Source organism: Mycteria americana, chromosome 4 (genome assembly GCF_035582795.1).
Source record: "Mycteria americana isolate JAX WOST 10 ecotype Jacksonville Zoo and Gardens chromosome 4, USCA_MyAme_1.0, whole genome shotgun sequence".
NCBI lineage: Eukaryota > Metazoa > Chordata > Aves > Ciconiiformes > Ciconiidae > Mycteria > Mycteria americana.
The window spans coordinates 7,379,389-7,398,619 of NC_134368.1; the positions used below are offsets into that span (position 1 = coordinate 7,379,389).

A 19,231-nucleotide genomic window follows, 5' to 3' on the forward strand; every position below is an offset into this window, starting at 1 on the left:
TCTGTGTCTCAGCTTGTGCATCCGGGCGCAAGGAGATGGGAGTGACTTGCCAGAGCTCAGCCCGCAGCACCCAGCAGGGTGGCTCCAACCTGTCCATTAATTTTGGCCAGGTTACCCACCCTTTGCTGCAGAGAGGATGACGGAGGGTGGAGATGAGCCAGGCCTTGCTGGTGGGGCATCTCCAAAAAAACCTTGGCAGCTGAAGACGAGGCAGGCATCTTCTGTGCTAGCAGACGCTTCACTTTTTGGGTCTCCTGTGGGTCTTCCCTGGGCTGCAAGTGTTGTCCCAAAAATCAGGGTTCGTTTACACAGTGTGCAAAATGCCAATTTTGCCAAATTTTTGCCAATTTTGCAAAATGCCAATATACACCCAGAGCAGAGGTATTTTATTGCATGTTTGCACGGGTGCCTGTCCCAAGACAGCACAGCCACAGCCTTCAAATTAACAGTTATTTATACACAAAAGCATTAACATATTCAACTTCCTAATACATATGCAGTATTCTTCTATTAAATGATTGGTTAAAATCTCTTCATCTAGCATGTAAATTAGTACGCATGCTTAGTTGTTATTCTTCAACCTCATCATTTGAGTCGGTGGTATAAGTGGGGTAGGCGGTCCGTGAGTTGGTCGTGATCTCCCCCTGCCAGAATTACCTTTCCCCTAGTTTCCTACCTTTTTAGCAGATCCGAGCACTTCTTCATGGTTTACTAACTAGACTAGTAATGCATCAGTTACTTTTGCTTTTTGACAGCCACATCCTACTTATTTAGACAGAGGTACATTGTATGAGTTCCTATGGAGATAGGGTAGGGCTCTACAGTGGATTTCTATAGCAGCATCCATCTTTACGTGAATTTCTGTAACAGCATCAATCTTTTAAGTGAATTTGTGTATCTACATTTGATTATTGCAACACAAGGGGAAGACATGAAGTCTAGTTTGAGTCACCCCTTGCATGACTAGATTTCGTAAATACTTTTACTGTGCTTTCCTGCAATCTACGTGACAGGGGAGGGCAGGTGGTGACGTAACCTGCTCTGTCATCTGCTTTTTATTGCTCTTAACAGGTACGGCCCACCATAAACTCCTGCCAGTCCAATTCACAATGCTACCGACTCGGAGAAGGTGCCTGGGCAGTATAAACACCTTGGCCAAATCCTGTTAACTCCTCCGCACCCGCTCTCTCCAGCGTGTCAGTGCCACAGGCAGCGCCCTGCGGCTTTACGGGGCTGTGTGAGGGCTGTGGAGCCGCGCGGGGCCGTGTGGAGCCGCGCGGGGCCGTGTGAAGCCATGCAGGGCCGTGTGAAGCGCGGCTGCGCCCGGGCCTCGATGACCGTTGGGACCCCCCCGAGGGGCGGGGCGGGACCGCTCAGCCACCAGCCGCCCCTCCCGCACCGGCGGCGCATGGGCAGTGCCGGCGGGGGCGGGGTGGAGCTGCGCGCATGCGTGGGAAAGGGGCATGCGCGGTGGGGATCGCCCGCCCCTGACAGCGGGCGGGGTCGGGAACCCGGAAGGGCCGGGCGGCGCGAGGCGGCTGCCGCCATGGGCCTCTTCGGGAAGACCCCCGAGAAGCCGCCCAAGGAGCTGGTGAGGCCCTGGCGGCGCCGCCGCCTCAGGCGGAGGCTGGGAGGCGGCGGGGACGTGTGGCTCGGGGGCGGCGGCCTCGGTGCACGGCGTTGCTATGGCGCCGGGCGGGGGCTGCGGAGGAGCCGGGCCCGGCTTGGGCGAGGCACTGTGGCGCCGGGGCCCTCGCCTGACAGCACCCGGCCCGGGACTGAGGGGAAGCGGCGAGCCCGCACCCCCGCAGCGGGGGAGAGGAGGGTTTGGAGCGGGCGGGGTGCCCCGGTGAGGTCTGTCCCAGGGTATCGCTGTGGCGGCTGGGCCTCAGCAGCAGGTGAAGAGCCCCGGTACTCCGTCCCCAAACGGGCTGGGGGCACCCGCGCTCGGTTACTTCATTTCTTCTGAAATGCAGCAACTTCTTAGCGCGCTCGGCTCGCTGTCAGAGCGCTCCTGCAGCCTGGGGGTGTGCAGAAACCTGGGGGGGGCTTCTCAGGGCCACAGAAGCAGTAGCCAAAGGAGCGATGCATCCTGGGTGGTGTGGTTTGGGGAGGCTTAGTCAGCGGTTCCTGGATTTTTAGCTTGTTGTTAGCTGTCTTCCATAACTTCTAGCTCTCTGGCTTCATTAGGGGCTTCTAGCTCCTGCTGCAAAATCAGGCTTAAAAATATGAATAGCTGAAATATTGGCACTTGGTGTTTTTTTGAGTCTGCAGGCATACTTTGTAAGCCTTGCTTCTACCCACACGTTTATAATGTTACAGTGAAATGAAATAATCGAGATACTGATGGATTTAACTGTTTCCTTTCATAAATCACTACTAATATATCAATAAAAAAATCTATTTGGTGGGGGAAAGATCAAATACATTAGAGGTACTAAAAAAGCAACAGGGAGAAGGTGACAGATACTGAAATTGAAGGCTTAGAAGAGCTGCAGTGTCACAGATATTCCCTGCTGCTTTGTAGCAACCAGGTCCCAGGGGAGCAGGCTGTAGTCATCGCTTGTGGGGTGATAGCGTTAGATAAGGAATAAACTTTTGATAGCGTACTTTCCCTCCTTCCTCTACCTGTGTCAGAGCACCATGCAGGCTGATTATAGTTTGCTCCATTCATGAGCAGTGTTGGAAGATACCACAGAGAAATGGGGTTTGGAGATTGCTGCTCTTAATGGAGGGATAAAGCAGCAGACAACCATTTAACCTGCATGATGTGGTTATACGGCACGGATGAGTTCTTGTTGTTTCATGTCCAACAACCACTCTTCCCTTTCCATAACTGACAAGCTTGCTGTGTTTTCTAGTAACACAGCCTGTCTGTGGGTCATCTTGGAGCTGTTTGCAGAAAAGCCTGCAAAGGCGTTAGAAAATAGGCGTGTCTGACCCGTAGGGAGAAATGACGTGGGTCGCCTTGCAGTCATGAGCACGTTCTTGGGTTGCATGCTGGCATGATGACTTCACAGGTCATAACAGTGCTGTTGAGAAACCCATTAATAGTAAGAAATTTCTTTCCTCCTGTATCTAACTACGCAGCTTTAGAAGGAAGGAGTTGTTATTTCTGCTTACTAGATGATGGGGAAACAGCACCGCTTACCTCGTGTCTGCTGGCAGCTGTACATGAGATACTGTCCCTGAGTAGGGTTACAGAAAGCAATCTCAGCACCACAGGAGGTGGCTGATGATGGGAAGAGGTTGAGATTTTTGTGATGGCAGTGAGACACCCTGGGTTTGTTTGTATGCTCGCTGTCTGTTGATGCGAAATAACTTACTGGATGAAAGATACAGGGCAAACATCTTCATAGAATCATAGAATGCTTTGGATTCTACAGGTCTTCTAGTCCAACCCCCCTGCAAGAGCAGGGACATCTTCAACTAGATCAGGTTGCTCAGAGTCCCGTCCAGCCTGACCTTGAATGTTTCCAGGAATGGGGCCTCCACTACCTCTCTGGGCAACCTGGGTCAGTGCCTCACCACCCTCATTGGAAAAAATTTATTTAAATCCAGTCTAAATCTGCCCTCCCTTAGTTTAAAACCCTTGCTCCTTGTCCTGTCACAACAGGCCCTGCTAAAAAGTCTGTCCCCATCTTTCTTATAGGCCCCCTTTAAGTACTGGAAGGCTGCTATAAGGTCTCCCCAGAGCCTTCTCTTCTCCAGGCTGAACAACCCCAACTCTCTCAGCCTGTCCTCATAGGAGAGGTGCTCCAGCCCTCGGATCATTTTCATGGCCCTCCTCTGGACTTGCTCCAACAGCTTCATGTCCTTGTGCTCCAGAGCTGGACGCAGTACTGCAGGTGGGATCTCACCAGAGCAGAGGGGCAGAATCACCTCTCTCGACCTGCTGGCCACGCTGCTTTTGATGCAGCCCAGGATACGGTTGGCCTTCTGGGCTGCCAGTGCACATTGTTGGCTCATGTCCAGCTTTTTGTCCATCAGTACCCCCAAGTCCTTTTCCGCAGGGCTGCTCTCAATCCCATCATCCCCCAGCCTGTATTGAAACCGAGGATTGCCCCGACCCAGGTGCAGGACCCTGCACTTGGCCTTGTTGAACCTCATGAGGTTCACACAGGCCCACTTCTCCAGCTTGTCCAGGTCCCTCTGGATGACATCCCGTCCTTCTGGCATGTCATCTGCGAACTTGCTGAGGGTGCGCTCAATCTCGCTGTCAATGTCATTGATGAAAACATTGAACAGCACTGGTCCCAGTACAGACCCCTGAGGGACACCACTTGTCACTGATCTCCATCTAGACATTGAGCCATTGACTGCCGCTCTCTGGATGTGACCATCCAACCAATTCCTTATCCACTGAACAATCTACCCATCAAGTCTGTACCTCTCCAATTTAGAGAGGAGGATGTTGTGGAGGACCGTGTCAAAGGCTTTACAGAAGTCCAGATAGATGACATCTATTGCTTTTCCTTTGTCCACTGATGTGGTAACTCCCTTGCAGAAAGCCACTAGGTTGGTCAGGCAGGACTTGCCCTTGGTGAAGCCATGTTGGCTGTCTCGAATCACCTCCCTGTCGTCCATGTGCTCTAGCATAGCTTCTAGGAGGATCTGTTCCATGATCTTCCCAGGCACAGAGGTGAGGCTGACAGGTCAGTAGTTCCCAGGGTCATCCTTTCTACCCTTTTTAAAGATGGGCACAATGTTTCCCTTCTTCCAGTCACCAGGGACCTCATCTGACTGCCATGACTTTTCATATATCATGGAGAGTGGCTTGGCAGCTACATCAGCCAATTCCCTCAGGACTCTGGGATGCATCTCATCAGGTCCCATAGACTTATATATGTTCAGGTTCCACAGGTGGTCACAAACCTGATCTTCCCTTACAGTGGGAGGGGCTTTACCCCCCTGGTCCCCAACATGTCGTCCATTGACTTGGGAGGGGTGAGGAGAGCAGTTGCCAGAGAAGACTGAAGCAAAAAAGTTGTTGAGTACCTCAGCCTCAGTCTGTTGATACTAGGTCACCATTCTTGTTCATCAGTGGAGGTACACTTTCTTTAACTTTCCTTTTCTGGTTGATATACCTGTAGAAGCCCTTCTTGTTATTCTTTGCATCCCTTGCCAACTTCAGCTCCAGCTGCACCTTGGCCTTCCTGACCCCATCCCTACACAAGCAGGCAGCATCCCTATACTCTTTCCAGGTTACCTGTCCCTGCTTCCACTGCCTGTGCGGTTCCCCCTTGCTCTTCAGTTTGACCAGCATGTCTTGACTCAGCCATGCTGGTCTCTTCCCTTCCTTGCCTGATTTCCTACATCTGGGGACTGAGAGCTCTTGCACTTTATGGAAAGCATCCTTAAAGATCTGCCAGCTCTGTTCTGCTCCCCTGTCTCTGAGGACTGTTTCCCAGGGGGTCCTACTGACTAACTCCTTGAAGAGCTGGAATTTCGTTTTCCTAAAATTTAGGGTCCTGACTGCACTCCTCACCTGTCCCATATCCCTCAGGACTGTGAACTCCACCAGTGCATTGATCACTGGAGCCTAGGCTGCCTCCAGTCTTGACATCACTGATGAGCTCACTTGCATTGGTGACCATCAGGTCCAGTATTGCATCCCCTTGGGTAGGGGTGTCTATTACCTCGGTTAAGAAGTTATCCTCAATGCACTCCAGAAGTCTCCTGGATTGCCTACAGCTTGCTGTGCTACTTTTCCAGCAGATGTCGGGGTGGTTGAAGTCCCTGAGTAGGACAAGAGCTTGCGAGCATGATGCCTCCTGTAGCTGGAGAAAGAAGTCTTCATCAGTAGGCTCTCCTTGATCAGGTGGCCTGTAGTAGACACCAACCACAAGGTTCCCTTTGTGTTCAGTCCTTGTGAGGAGCTAGTGATGCATTTCAGCCTGTCTAAAGCTGGGGGTCTACTATACGTTTAATGCCATGCCTGGATTGTTTGAGCCTAAAAAGTGGTTTTCCTCCAGTGTAGTCTGAGTGGTTGATTTCAGCTTAGTGTTTTGCTGGCTGACTCTCCAGTGTGATGCGGTGCTGTGAGAACGATGCTTTTGTTTATGTCAGAACTGGAAGCAGATTAGCTTCATCAGCATGGAGTTGTGCTCAGGGTAATTAGCCTTGCTTAGTTGACCAAAGCACTTCTATTCCCAGCATTGCTACCTCTGCGCTGCATTGTACCATGGTTTGTAGCCATATCCCTGGTGTCCTGCGTGAGGTCAGCAATACAACTTCTTTACTGCTAAACAAATTGTCTCATGTAACTGGAAGCATGCGGTAGTCTAGATGAGAGTCAATGGGATTTCCTCCTCTTCTTACACACAAAATTGGTGATGCATGTTGGGAAGACCAGGGAATTAAGAAGCACCCAGCTCTGTCTTTATGAGGACAGTTGTGTGAAGCAGCTTATTCCTGGGCAGTATTAGGGATGAACTATCAAAGAGTTTTCTGCTGTTGGAGTTATCAGGGACTGATGGCAACATACGACCAGTCGTGGTTTAATGGTGTCTTTGCTCTGGATTGTGCATCACAGAGGCAGAATCTGTGAATCCTGCTGTAGTTCATTTGACAGTTGCCGATTGTGCTTGTACATGAAGGCTTAATAAATGTTGGTTTGTTCCAGAATACAACTTGTAGAGCAAATCTCTAGATCTTACATTTGAGGTGTGACAGGTGGCCAGCCAGAGTTCAGTCATGCTTTACCTCAGTCTCTTTCCCCTCTTCTCTCCATCTAGTATAGGCATACTCAAAAGAGGGACCTTCTTAGCCTCTTATCAGGGTGAGGAATGAATCTACATGAAATTTCTTTGCCCTATCCTGAACAGCAGGAGGAGAGGCTGCAGTCGGTCCAGCAAGGGTGGGTTTTTTTTTTCCCTGTAATAAAACAGGATTCAACTAAAAGGTACAGAAGCTTTCTGAAACCCCTTCAAAACTTCTGCACACCCATAATGTACACACAGAGCTCTGCTAGGCTTTTGTGGGTTTTTTTCCAGCAGATTTTATGCTTGGGCAACTCAGGTGGTGGTTGTTGTCTGTAGTCAAAATGTGGTCTTGTTCATTGTGACTGAGAGCACTTCTTTTGAGACCGGTAGAAGTCTAAGAATCTGTCTTGCTCTGCTGGGCTCATGCACTGAAGAGCATGCTTTTTACAGTTCTGTTATAAAGCTTATTCAGGTAGACGAAGCTTTTTATTTGAATTTAAAAAATCACATAAAAATCAGGGTGATTTTCATACAGAACTATTCATACAGCCAACTAGACTTCTTGAGTGGCCTGTGCAGTGGCATGTACAGTGTGCAAGTGGATCCATGAACTAGAGGTCATCTTAATACTTAGGGGTTTTTAGATACTGTGCAAAATCTGTGCTGCTAATAATAGCAGTAGCATCAGAGCTCCAGAAGCATTTGGCACTCTGTGCCAGAATTCTTGATTCTGGTTCTACAGCCCCTCTCTGCTTCCTCGTTTACCACAAGTGCTTCCAGTTCTCAGTTGGATGTCTGGCAGCTGCTGCCTGTCTGATATCTCCGCTTCCCCAGAGGGGTGGTCAGGGCAAGTGGTGCTCCCCACCTCCTTCAGCAGCCTGTGTTGGGGGAGCCAGGAGTGCTGGAACAGAGAGATCTTGGTGGGTTCCAGGAGGGAAGCTGTAGAGGGGGTGGCTGTGTTTGAACCCCACCAAATGCAGGGGAAGGGAAGCTGGAGGGCAGAGCTGCCCTGTAGAGGGAGGGACCTGAGCAAGTGGGAGGAATGGGCCAGCAGGAACCTCACTATGTTGAGCAATGCAGGGTTATGTATGTGGGACAACCATCGCTGCACGTAGGGATGTGCAGCCTGGGGCTGGCTGGGCAGCAGCTCTGCAGGAAAGGACCTGGGCTTCCCACGGATAATAAACTGAGTTAGCAGTGTGCATTTGCAGCGGTGAGGGCAAATGGGGCTGCATTAGTGAATTGTAATCATCAAGTTGAGGCAAATGGTTGTTCAGTTACTCTGCTGCATTTGGCATTAACAAGGCCACATCTGCAAAACAGTGTCTCGGTTTGGGCACCCAGTTCAAGAAGGATATCGACAAACTGGGGAGACTGCGGCAGAGGGCCGCCAAAGTGGCAGAGGACTGGAGTCCATGATACAGGAGGAGAGGCTGAAGGAGCTGGGCTTGTTTTAGCTTGGTGAAGAGAAGACGAAAAGGCAAGAGTCTAAAGCCTTTCACTGCCCCTACTGGGGTTTTAGTGAAGGCAGAGCCAGGTACTTTTCAGGTGTGCCCAGTGACTGGAAAGAGGCTATAGCCACAGGTGGCCAGAGGAGAATTCTGAATTGGACATGAGGGAAGTTCCTCACCACAGGAGCAACTAAGTGCTGGGAGAGATGCCCAGAGCGGCTGTGAAGTCTCTGTCCTCGGACGGTGTCAAAACTCAATGGACAAGGCCCCAAGCAACCTGTCTCAACTCTGAACTTGGTCCTGCTTTGAGAAGGAGGTTGTCTTGGAGACCTCCTGGGGCTCCTTCTGACTGAAAAGGGTAGTAGCACTTTTGGTGCTGTCATCCCATGCAAAAGTTTCTACCTTATGCTGAAACCCCCTGCGGCATGTTCCCTCTGCACAGCGACGTCACTGTGACGTGGGAAGTTAGCCAGGCAGTGAGTGTCTCCAGTTCACAAATCGTGTCCTCCTTAACTCCTTGTCTGAATGGTAAGAGGAGTGCAATAATTGGTGGTATCTCTGCAATGTTTTTTTTATTTGAATAATGAAATATTTAAACATGACTCATAACTTAAAGCTTGTGCATCGTGAAGTGCATCTTTTGATATCGAATGGTTAAGTTACATGAAAGTATAAGAGCATAGTTTTAAAGTTGGACTTTCAAGTAACTCTCACTTTCTCTTTTTAAGGTCAATGAATGGTCCTTGAAGATAAGGAAAGAAATGAGAGTGATTGATAGACAGATCAGAGGTTTGTACTTATGTTTAATTTTTTGTTTTTCCTTCCCCTCTCTGCCTTCAAGTTTTTTCTGCTTTAATTGGGGGAGGCTGTGAAATCTAATAGCCTGGGATACTCTATCGCATCTGGAATAAAGGAAGATGAATGTGATCCTGGGGCCAGACTTAGTCTGTGTTACAAAATGACGTCATTGTGACGTTCTCCAAGTAAAATTTTCAAAAGAACCTGAATATTGTATGCTTCCACTAAGACGTAATGCTCTTAAATTCCATTTTATAAGATGAATTAGACTTATTACCCAGAACTTCAGTCACATTGATTTAATGAATAGTATCGGTGTGGTATGTAATTACACATGTAGAAAGTTCCACAGGTATGTACTGGCATGAAGTGCACATGCTAAACAAAAGTAGCTTGCTGTCAGCTTGAGAAAATTGCGAACAGGAGAGAAGAGGAAAAAAAAAAAGACTTTTCTCAGTGGGAGTTTTGCTGTTAAATTATGGGCATTACACTTTTGAAGAGGTCTTGAAAAGCAGAGGAGTTGCTTATTATTACACTGCTGCTAGTTCAGTTTCTTGTTCCCTCTTCTGCCCGCCTTCCCAGAATCTGAAAATAGGTTTGGGGCAGATTCTGTTTTCCCCTTTTTGTCTTCTACCCTGCCCTCAGGATTGGTCCATGGGATGTGCTGGTAAAGGATGTTTTGTGTCATCATCTGGTTATTAGGCACATGTCTGTTTTGAGTGACTCCTCAAGGAGTACATTCTCCCTTCCCCCTTCCTCCCCAGCCCCATACTTCTGGGCTAAGCTGGCAGGGTTCACATATTCTCCCACTTGTAGATTTGTACGAGTTGGTTGGAGAGAGATGCTTGTGCAGTACAAAGTCTGTCTTTGTCCTCATTTTACAGATGAGGACAGGGTTTATGCCTCTTCCAGGAAAACCAATGTACAGTGATGTTCATTATGCTTGTGAATTGTTTTGCATTCTCCAAGGCACTTTGTGTGGCTGTATCGGGCACAGACCAACTGAAACATGGCTGATGTTATTAGCAGAGTATGTTTTAGGGGCCGCATCTTCCATGGGAGCAAACTACCCGCATGTTCACTATTGATGGTTTCTTGAAATTTTGGTTTTCTCTCAACTTTATGCATGCCATAATACTTCTAATGGCCTATATAGATACTGGGTCATGTGGTAGTCTGACATTTTGATGTGGATGTAAATCTAATTATTGTAACAGCTTTAAACATCTCTGTATATGTATTTCAGAGTGTTACATTCAAAGAAATACAGTTCAGCACATAAGAGCTTAGACTAACCACCAACCACCTGCATCCCATTAAAATAAAGTACAGAATATCTTTGTAATGCCCCTATTGTGCTAGGATTTCACATCGTACCAAATGTCAGCTGTGGAAGTACATAGTTCTGCTGGACACTTATCCAGCTAGCAGGCTGTTGCTGAGAGTTGACAGCCACATGCCACTAAAGGGTTTTGGTTTGGGTTTTGGTGGTGTGTGGGTTTTTTTGTTTTGTTTTGGGTTGGGTTTTTTGTTGTTGTTTGTTTGTTTGTTTTTTGTTTGTTTTGTTTTGTTTCAAAAATTACCCACTGTAATTGGATTCTGCCGTGCTTTATCATTTGGATTGAGATTTACCCAGGAAATTGCTGTAATCTTTGAGTAAGGATGCTGAGCTGGGACCTGTTTTAATTTCCCTGGGGAAGGCTCTGCTAGATGTTTTGATATGGCAACACTCAGACCCACCTGGGATGAACTGCGTGGGCTTGGATCACTCAAACACTTGGCTTGCCCAGTCAGCGCAGTTACTAATATAGCAACATGCTGTTTCAAACCATCTGTTGTTGGACTCTTGCTGTTGTCGTGATTTCTGTTTGGTGTATGTTGCTTTTGAGGGCTTGGAAGGTTTGAAGAAATGAAAGGTATCCTTGGTATCCTTGTGACTTCAGAATTGAATTTTTCAAGTTAATGTAGTTGGAGTAATACAGTAACTTCATGCTTTACTGAGCTTGCAAGTCCCTCTCACAGGTGCTTTGGACTGCTTTGTGCCTCTGTTGTGCTTGGTAGTGCTGCAGAGGGGACTGGTGTAATGACTTTGGCTCACTAGAGGTGCATAGCTGGCATTGACCTTCAAAGGTGGCGTTGACCATTCTTGCATATTTTATGCCACTAATCTCATATTCAGCAGTTCGTCATGCAAGTGAAAGCATTCGCTCCAGTACAGGGCCCCACTACCCTAGTTTGGATGTAGTAACACAATACTTGTGGTTATTTTTAGCTTGGCAAAGTGAGTGTCATAATTCCTCAGTACTGCTGGAGTACTCTTGGTGCTTTCTGGTTTGTGCTGTAGCACTTCAGCAGTTTCCTACCTGTTCTGATATGCTGGGACTTGGCTCACTCCCATGTCTGACATACAGATGTCTTCAAGCTTGTGACATTTCTGCAGATAATAGTGGGGAAGCAACAAGGAGTATGTTTTTCTGATGATGATCCTACAGATTTCTGCCGGTCCTTTAGGATAAAGATGCCATTGAATGATATTGAGAGAGTGACTCATCTTGAGTACAGGGTTCATTAATGCCTACGTGAGAAGCTATGTCGAAGTCTCCAAGTTGGCCTGTGCCAAAAAGTATGTGTTGATGCCTTTGGTTTTATAAAAGGGCGACTTCTGGTTCTTGCCTACATGTAACTTCTGTCTGTTATAAATCAAGAAGACTCAAACAAAACCAAATTTGAACAAAGCCTTTGCTAGAAATAACTGTTCTTGTGGTCATTTCCTTCAACTCTTCGCAGGAAGGTGAGCCTAACCATTATTATTTGAATTCTTTATTTACTTTAGGATAATTTTTTTCCAGACTCATGGATTCACATTTCATCAGTGGCTAATTTATTGCTGAGTCTGGGAAAGGAAGGGTGTGTTTTAGCCCCTGCTTGTTCCTGCATTTCTTACTCTGAGTTTTTTGAGGTACCTGGCTTCTGCTGTACACAGCCAGCGTTATCTGGCTCTGTGTGAACAGTCACCCCAGATTTGCTAGAGAAACCTACGTTATTTACGGAAGCCTATTTAGTATATTGCAATATTGCAAATCCAACTATTTGGTGCTCATTTTGTACAGACTTAGTTCAGTACTCCTACTCCAGCATGCTCTTATAAAAAGCTGTTGAATGAAGCTGGATACCAAGAGAGTTGGAACAGACTGCTTTAAGTTATAACTAACGATTTACCAGCATACTAGTTTTCACTGATAAATTATCCATAGCTTTGGCACCAGCCAGCTAGCTTATAATTTGAATGTGCCAGTTTATAGAAACACCTAACACATGTGTCTTAAAGTATGAGCAGTATAAACTCAGGACCTTAACTCCTTAAGTACAAGTATAGACTTGGCTGTGTATCCAGTTGAGGCTCAGTGAGTTGTGCCTGACGGGGGGAATAATTCAGTCAATCTGCAAGGATGAAGGCTTTTTTTGGCAGTAGTTAACAAATCTGTGGTTTTAAGTAACTCTTAAAGTTGTGGGCACACCCTTACAAATTCACTATATAAATGGTCATGCTTTTTTAAATTTTTTTAAAGGCAGCGTATATCTAAGACTTTCTAGCTTCTGAGAGATCAGCTTTCTACAATCTTTCTGAATGTATTTTTTTTCAGAAAAACACATTTCAGGGATTTAGAAACAGTGAGGACAATTTTGCCTACAACAGCCCGCAAATTCACTTGAAGGTGGGCCTACAGGTTAAGCTTTGAATGTAGTCTGACAGGAAAACATTTTTGCTAGTAAAATGCCTGTCTATCTTCTGAGACTATGAGTTTTAAACTCCTTGTGACAACGTTGTTCCTTCCTGGTGAAGTAGGGCTATCTGGTGATGAACATGGAAGAGGTAATCTTGTAAGCAGGAAATCAGTACAGTAGTCTTAAACTGTGTGTGTATATATTATATATGGGTGTATGTATTTTATATACATAAATCAGGCCAGTTTAATAGTCAGGAAGTTATTCTGAAGTTGTAAGTCAAGTAGTCATCTCGGAGTGCTTTGTTCTTACTGGACCTTTTTTGCTTCTTAAGAATTCATCTTAGTCCGCTCAGCTTCATGCAGTGATATTCTTGGACAGTCCTTTACAGTACTCTTAACTGCAAAGGAAATTACAGAGCTGGATGTTTAGTAATGAGAATTTTCCTATTAATATTTAGTTGAATTAATCAGCTAACATGTAAATCAGCCTAGAACAAGGTCTTTGAGTAACAGGGGGATAGGGGGGGATCTGAAATCAAGCAGAAACGATTCTTTGTATTGAAAATACACCCCAACAAATGACTGGTTTCTCTTCCAAATCCTTAGCAGTTTAACGCTATTTGCTGTGTTTTTCTGTACTCCAGATATCCAGAGAGAAGAGGAGAAGGTGAAGCGGTCGATAAAGGATGCTGCCAAAAAGGGTCAGAAAGATGTGTGTGTGATCTTGGCAAAGGAACTGATCCGCTCTCGAAAGGCTGTAAGCAAACTCTATGCATCCAAAGCTCACATGAACTCTGTTCTCATGGGGATGAAGAACCAGCTTGGTAAGAACACCTTCTAAGCGCTTCTAGCTTTAGAGGTGAGGTCTGGGTTTCCATTTTCAGAACCAAGGTCAAATGCAGACAGAGCTTGAATTTGTAAGCAGTCCTATTCTTGTGAAAGGCAGCTGGTTCCAGTGGGCTTCAGGACCGAGGGAAGTTCCGCCCGTAGCAGGCCCAGAGGTGTGAGGCTGCTGCAGTTCCACGTCCCCACATCCAGCCAGGCTGAGCACCTATTCCCAGTAGGCACACACGGCCACACATGCTTACAGCAGCACCTTTACCAGCGCCCATGTAAACACACGCAGCTTTCACACAAACGTGAACAGCACTGACAGCTCAATCCTGGTCTTCCTCTTCAGCTGATCAGGACTGAGGTCCACTAGTAGAATACATATCTATACACACATGCACAATATATGGGTTGTTCCAGTAGCTGCTCTCAGACACTCAGTCTAAGCTGGCCATGTATCTGGTAACTGGCCCCAGATCTTCTCCTCTGCCTGAGCTGCTGGTACCTGGACCTGTAGGCCCCTGAGGTTTGTGGTTTTCCCTGGTCCACCTTGATCCTTCCCTTTCTCCACCTTCAGTCCTTCCCCTAAACATCCAATAAAAAGTTTCTCGTGTTCAATCACATTCCTGCAATCCCCTTAAAAGATTCCATAGTAAGTTTTTCTTGGTTCAAAAAACACTCTTTTCCCCAGCATCCCATACCGAGTCCTATATCCCTGTAGGCAATAAGACCCTTCAGTCCGCAGGATGTTCTGGAGACCCTTTCCCCACTGCCCTGTCTTGGATGGGTTTCCCACCCTGGGCTCTGGAGTAGTCATGGAGCTCCCAGTTAGCTTCCTGGGGTTCCTACCCCTCATTGTTCCCTAGATCCTCGCTGGCTCTCTGTGTTTCCTCTGATTAGCTGCTCAACAGATAATATAACACCTCTCCTCAGAGCCTGAGGGTTGCAGTGACATGAGAATCACGTGCTCTGAAACAGAACTCTCTTCCAGTAATTTGGGGCACGTTTTTAGTGTGTGTTTGTAAAGTTTGAATGCGTGCCTAATATCCCTGTATCCTTGTGGAGCCTGTTGTTGTTACTGATTCTGACAGGATCTGTAACGCGAGGTTTATTTCCTTCAGTAGAATTCCCTTCATCTTGTAAATTATTGTTTCTTTAGCAAGAGTCTTAGGACACTTACTAAGTCCTAAATGGAGATGGGGGGACAGTGTTTGCTTTCCTTAATGTGGATTAATCGATTTGCCCTGTGGCTTAATACCTAGCTCTCTGTAAACCCTGCTTGGTCCTTTGTGCTCCCCCAGTACCAGCATATTTCCCTCATTCCTCGTTCCTTATCCACATCAGAAATCTGTTGTATTAGGCTTCCTGCAGTATTTTCCATACCTTAGAGCATTCCAGTCTGCAACGAGAGCAGAGCAGAAAGCATCAAAGCCAGGGAGAGACTTGGTTGAGGCTAACATGCACTGAAATGGCAAAGTGTTTCATTATCCAAGCTAGTTGCTAGTAGATTTTAACACTAGATGAGTGATAAATCAGGAGTTGCAATGTGAACCTTAAGTGTAATCTTATGATAGGCTCCCCGTGTACCTCATTCAGGAAAGGGAAGCAGAGGCCATCCTTGCAGCCTGAGGTGTCCTTTAAAAGGAAAAACTCCTCATTACCACTACCGGCATCTTCGTCTTACTGGGAATGTTCTGATACACTTACCCAAGCAATAGGAAGGAATCTAGAATTCAGTCTGGGTTTTGTATTAACTTGCTTCATCTTGGGGAAATGACTGCTAAAGGCAAGATGTCTGTTAGTTTGTTAACATTACAAGTGTAATGTTCTTAAAGAAATTAAGTATTAAAATGAAAAATAATATATGCTGTACCTTCATTTTGCTTCATTAAGGAGTGACCATTTTATGTACAAATAGGTAAGTTCTCCATGGTTAGGAAGCTGCGAAGTTAGATGGCACAATTCAAGAACCTCAAAGTATCCTTAGTTATTGCATTTTGATCTTGGTATATCAACATATATGAGAAGAGCTTTTAAGCTATATTATGAGAATAGCTTCTGGAAAGAGTATTATTAAATTCAGTTTAAACTACACTTAGTTCCAGCTTATCTGCTTCAGTATTAATTTTCTAGCTTGCTGTTCGCTGTGAAACTATTGCACTAGAACTTTTGCCAGAGTTAGTTTCCCCTACCTGATGTCAGGCGGAAGGTCACTAGTTTGGTCAGCAGCCAGACGTGGAGCTGGACTGTAGCTCTGCTGGTGAAACCCTCAGCAAGACCTCTGGCTGCTGAGGGGCACAGGCAAGAGCTCCTGGGGGATATCTCTTTATGAACTGGAGTGCAAGGGGGTGGAAATCTCTCTGCAGGCAATCTGGATTGCTCCAGGTAATCCCACAGGACCAGTATCTTTGCTAGAAACGTATTTTTTCCAATGTGGGTAGGAGTTGAGCGTTTCCAGGAAGGTAGACAAGAATGAAGAAGCAGGATGCCCATTTCTTTTTTTAATTAAATTGCCTAAATGCAAACAAATTTCATACATTTCCTCATGTATGGAGGATATAATTTCTCTCCTTTTGGTGGTGCATGGATCATTCAAGCTTTTCTATGCCTCTCCTTCCCAGCTGTCCTGAGAGTAGCAGGTTCATTGCAGAAGAGCACAGAAGTCATGAAAGCTATGCAAAATCTAGTCAAAATCCCTGAAATCCAAGCAACGATGAGGGAGTTGTCCAAGGAGATGATGAAGGTAAGATCTATAACATAAATAAGACTTGGGTGAACAAGAGGTGGTTGTTAGCGTGCTGTGCAACCGCTTAGGTGGCCCCTTTGTCAGAGGGCTTGTGCGAGCTCTAACAAACAGAATTTAAAGTAACACACTAATAGCTGGGGACTTTCTAGCAAGTTCCTGTATGTGGGGAAAACCCTGATTGATACCTGCAATATGTTTGGTGTAAAGCTTGCAGCTGAAAAAAACTGCTCAGGTTGAGGATGGAAGAAGGAAGACCAGTCCCCATACAGAGCGGTTGCAGCTTGGACTCCTCCCTAGTCCCAAGAGCAGGGGGAGACCGAGGCTCACAGCAGGGCTCATGCCTGTGCCCAGTGACTGCCCGTATCCCCGAGCTGCTCTCTGTGCTGGGGAGACCGAATTTCCTGCTTTCAGGGGTGAAAATGTTCATTAAGAAAGACCCACCACAGCCTCTTGTGGAGTGGGAAGCTGAAAATCCCATCGTAGGCAAGACGGCTATTCTGATACTGGGTTTAAAACACCTAGCATAGTGTCTCCATCCGATGAAAGCGCTCTGATTTTATAGTATGCTACTTCTCTATCGTGGTTATTTTCTTTTCAGCTACCAAAGTTGTTTTGCCTTTTTCCCCCTCTTACCACTCCAGATTGTTTAGGTCAAATCAGCTTATTTCTTAATAATTTTACCATTGTGCACCAGAACAATTTGGCCGTACCTGGGTTGCAGGCCCTGCAAAGGAATGTTTTCAGATGCAGATAAAAAAAGGGAAGTTATGTCAAACACTAATTTTACTGCATGTCATACAATTTATGCTTCATGACTGAAGCATGTGAAATATAGCTGCAAACTTGGAGCAATCTGAGTTGTCAGTGTTTAGACATGCAACGACAAGGAATAACAGCTTGAGGGTTTCAAAGTGAGAACATGTGTGTTTAATCCTCACTTTTCTTACTGCTTTTCCTGTGCACCGCTTGTACAGATACGTGCTTAAACTGTAGGCTGGTGTGCTGGCCAACCCTCATGCAACAGGATAGCCTTGATCCAAAAAGCTTGAGCGTCAAGCTTGTTGTTAAATGCCGGGCTAGGCGTAACCTGATCTTGAAAATAGGAAGCGCGTCCTCTTACTCTGCTGTTTCCAAGGGCATCACGCGCTGCCTTTTTGTTTTCTGCTAGGCTGGTATTATAGAAGAAATGCTGGAGGACACCTTTGAAAGCCTGGAGGATCAGGAGGAAATGGAAGAGGAAGCCGAGATGGAAATTGACAAAATCCTTTTTGAAATTACAGCTGGTGAGTTTGTGTGTGTTCACCGAGAGTGGAGCCTCGCCCCCGCTCTGTTCAGTACGACACAGCAATTTAAATCTTGGTCTATTCTGACTTAACTGTGCTTTCCCAGTGGTGTCTTTGCCTTTGCTAATAGGCAGAGTGCTCTGACAAACTGGTTTCTCAGGGAGTACTGGCTGAGAAGGCCGGTGCGGTTCAGTAAAGCATAAGTAATACGCATCAGCTGATGTCTGTGCAGTTCTGTAATTGAGGCTTTAACAAGCTTGTACAGTCGATCTTCTTAACAAGGTGAAATTTGTCGGACTGGATATACTATTCCTAATGAAGCCAGGAAATAAACTCAGCTGCGTTGCCTTGACTCTTAGGCTATGCTGTGATTCCTGGCTGTAAAATGCCGTCAGTGTCTTGAGTTGTTGGGGGGGTAGGGGGAAACCACAAACCAAACGAACAAAAAAACCCCTATAACCAAAACCCAACCCAAACCCCCAACTTCTGCCTTACAGCTCACGAACTAGTGATCTACTGGTTTAGTTATTTGACTTAGATAATCCTTAGCATGCTCCTTACCTGAATTTCTTGTGACATGGTGTGACAAATGTAGGTACCAGAGCTGTGTTCAGCTGTAACACACTGAAAGTGCAGTTCCCCAGCTCCTGCCCTGCTGTTACCTTGTGCCTGCTGCTGGCTTGTTGCCCTCTCTTGTTCCTCACATCCTGCTTTGTTTTTTTCCATCCTGTTTCCTGGCTGGGAGCAGCTCCTTTCCTGCCGGGGCGAGCGGTGGGAACGACGAGCAGCAGGGCTGGGGCGGGAGCTGCTCCTCCCCGGCTCACCAGCCGGCTCAGGAGGGGCTGCCAGGCCAGTACTGTTGCATCAGCCAACAGCCTAGGGCCCATCAAGTCAACCAGTTCTTGTGTGTGACCTCTACCAAAAGTCACAGGTTGAATTATTTTAAATATCTGTACCTAAAAGCTGCTAATTATTAAATGAAGCCCTAACGCACACTAACAACGAGCCTGTTTGTTGTTTGCAGGGGCCTTGGGTAAAGCTCCTAGTAAAGTCACAGATGCTCTTCCAGAGCCCGAACCCATGGGAGCAGCTGCTGCTGTTGACGAGGAGGAAGACATTGAAGCAATGCAGTCACGACTAGCTACCCTCCGTAGCTAAGGATGAAACGAGTGTGTACAGTTTGCCTTTTTTTTTTTTTTTTTTTTGCAATGGGATATTCTGTCCTACATTCAAAATGCAAAACTTAATATGTGAGAATACTTTATGTAATATATATATATTTTTTTTTTTCTTCCTGGGGAGTGTATTTGCCAAGAAACTACTGTAATATACTTCTTCTTGGGGAGTGCAGTCTGTAGAGATTATCTTACACTTTTCTGTTCAGCCCATTTCCCCCATGAGGGGCTGTGGTGAAATGGCAATGGTGGTGTAATGTTATGTATTTTTAGATATAAAGTCCTGAAATACATTCTTAGCTTCAAGGACCATCTTTCCCTAAAAGGCACTTTGGCTCAATCTGCTACCACAAACCTTCAGTGGTAAGATCTTTGCTTTTCTGAATCACTACAAATTTTATTAAAGCTGCTTTTAACAGTTGCTTCTGTGCATCGGTTCAGTTTGCATCCCTTCAAACTCTTTTCACAAACAATATCCACCTCTAATAGCTTCCTTGTGGTTTTATAGCACCTTT

General features: G+C 46.2%; 1 protein-coding gene across 2 annotated transcripts; it reads left to right on the forward strand.

Moving 5' to 3' along the window:
- The first annotated feature begins 1,480 nt into the window (after positions 1 to 1,480).
- On the forward strand, positions 1,481 to 19,137 carry CHMP3 (charged multivesicular body protein 3). Of its 2 annotated transcripts, XM_075499527.1 has the most exons (7): positions 1,481 to 1,591; positions 8,884 to 8,944; positions 13,326 to 13,505; positions 16,134 to 16,255; positions 17,427 to 17,541; positions 18,566 to 18,710; positions 18,990 to 19,137. In XM_075499527.1, the coding sequence occupies exons 1-6, from the start codon at positions 1,547 to 1,549 to the stop codon at positions 18,697 to 18,699; spliced, it is 657 nt and encodes a 218-aa protein (XP_075355642.1). In that variant the 5' UTR covers positions 1,481 to 1,546; the 3' UTR covers positions 18,700 to 18,710; positions 18,990 to 19,137. The 2 variants fall into 2 exon arrangements, with proteins under 2 accessions (XP_075355642.1, XP_075355640.1); XM_075499525.1 differs by having other exon boundaries at positions 18,566 to 19,137.
- Positions 19,138 to 19,231: the final 94 nt, after the last annotated feature.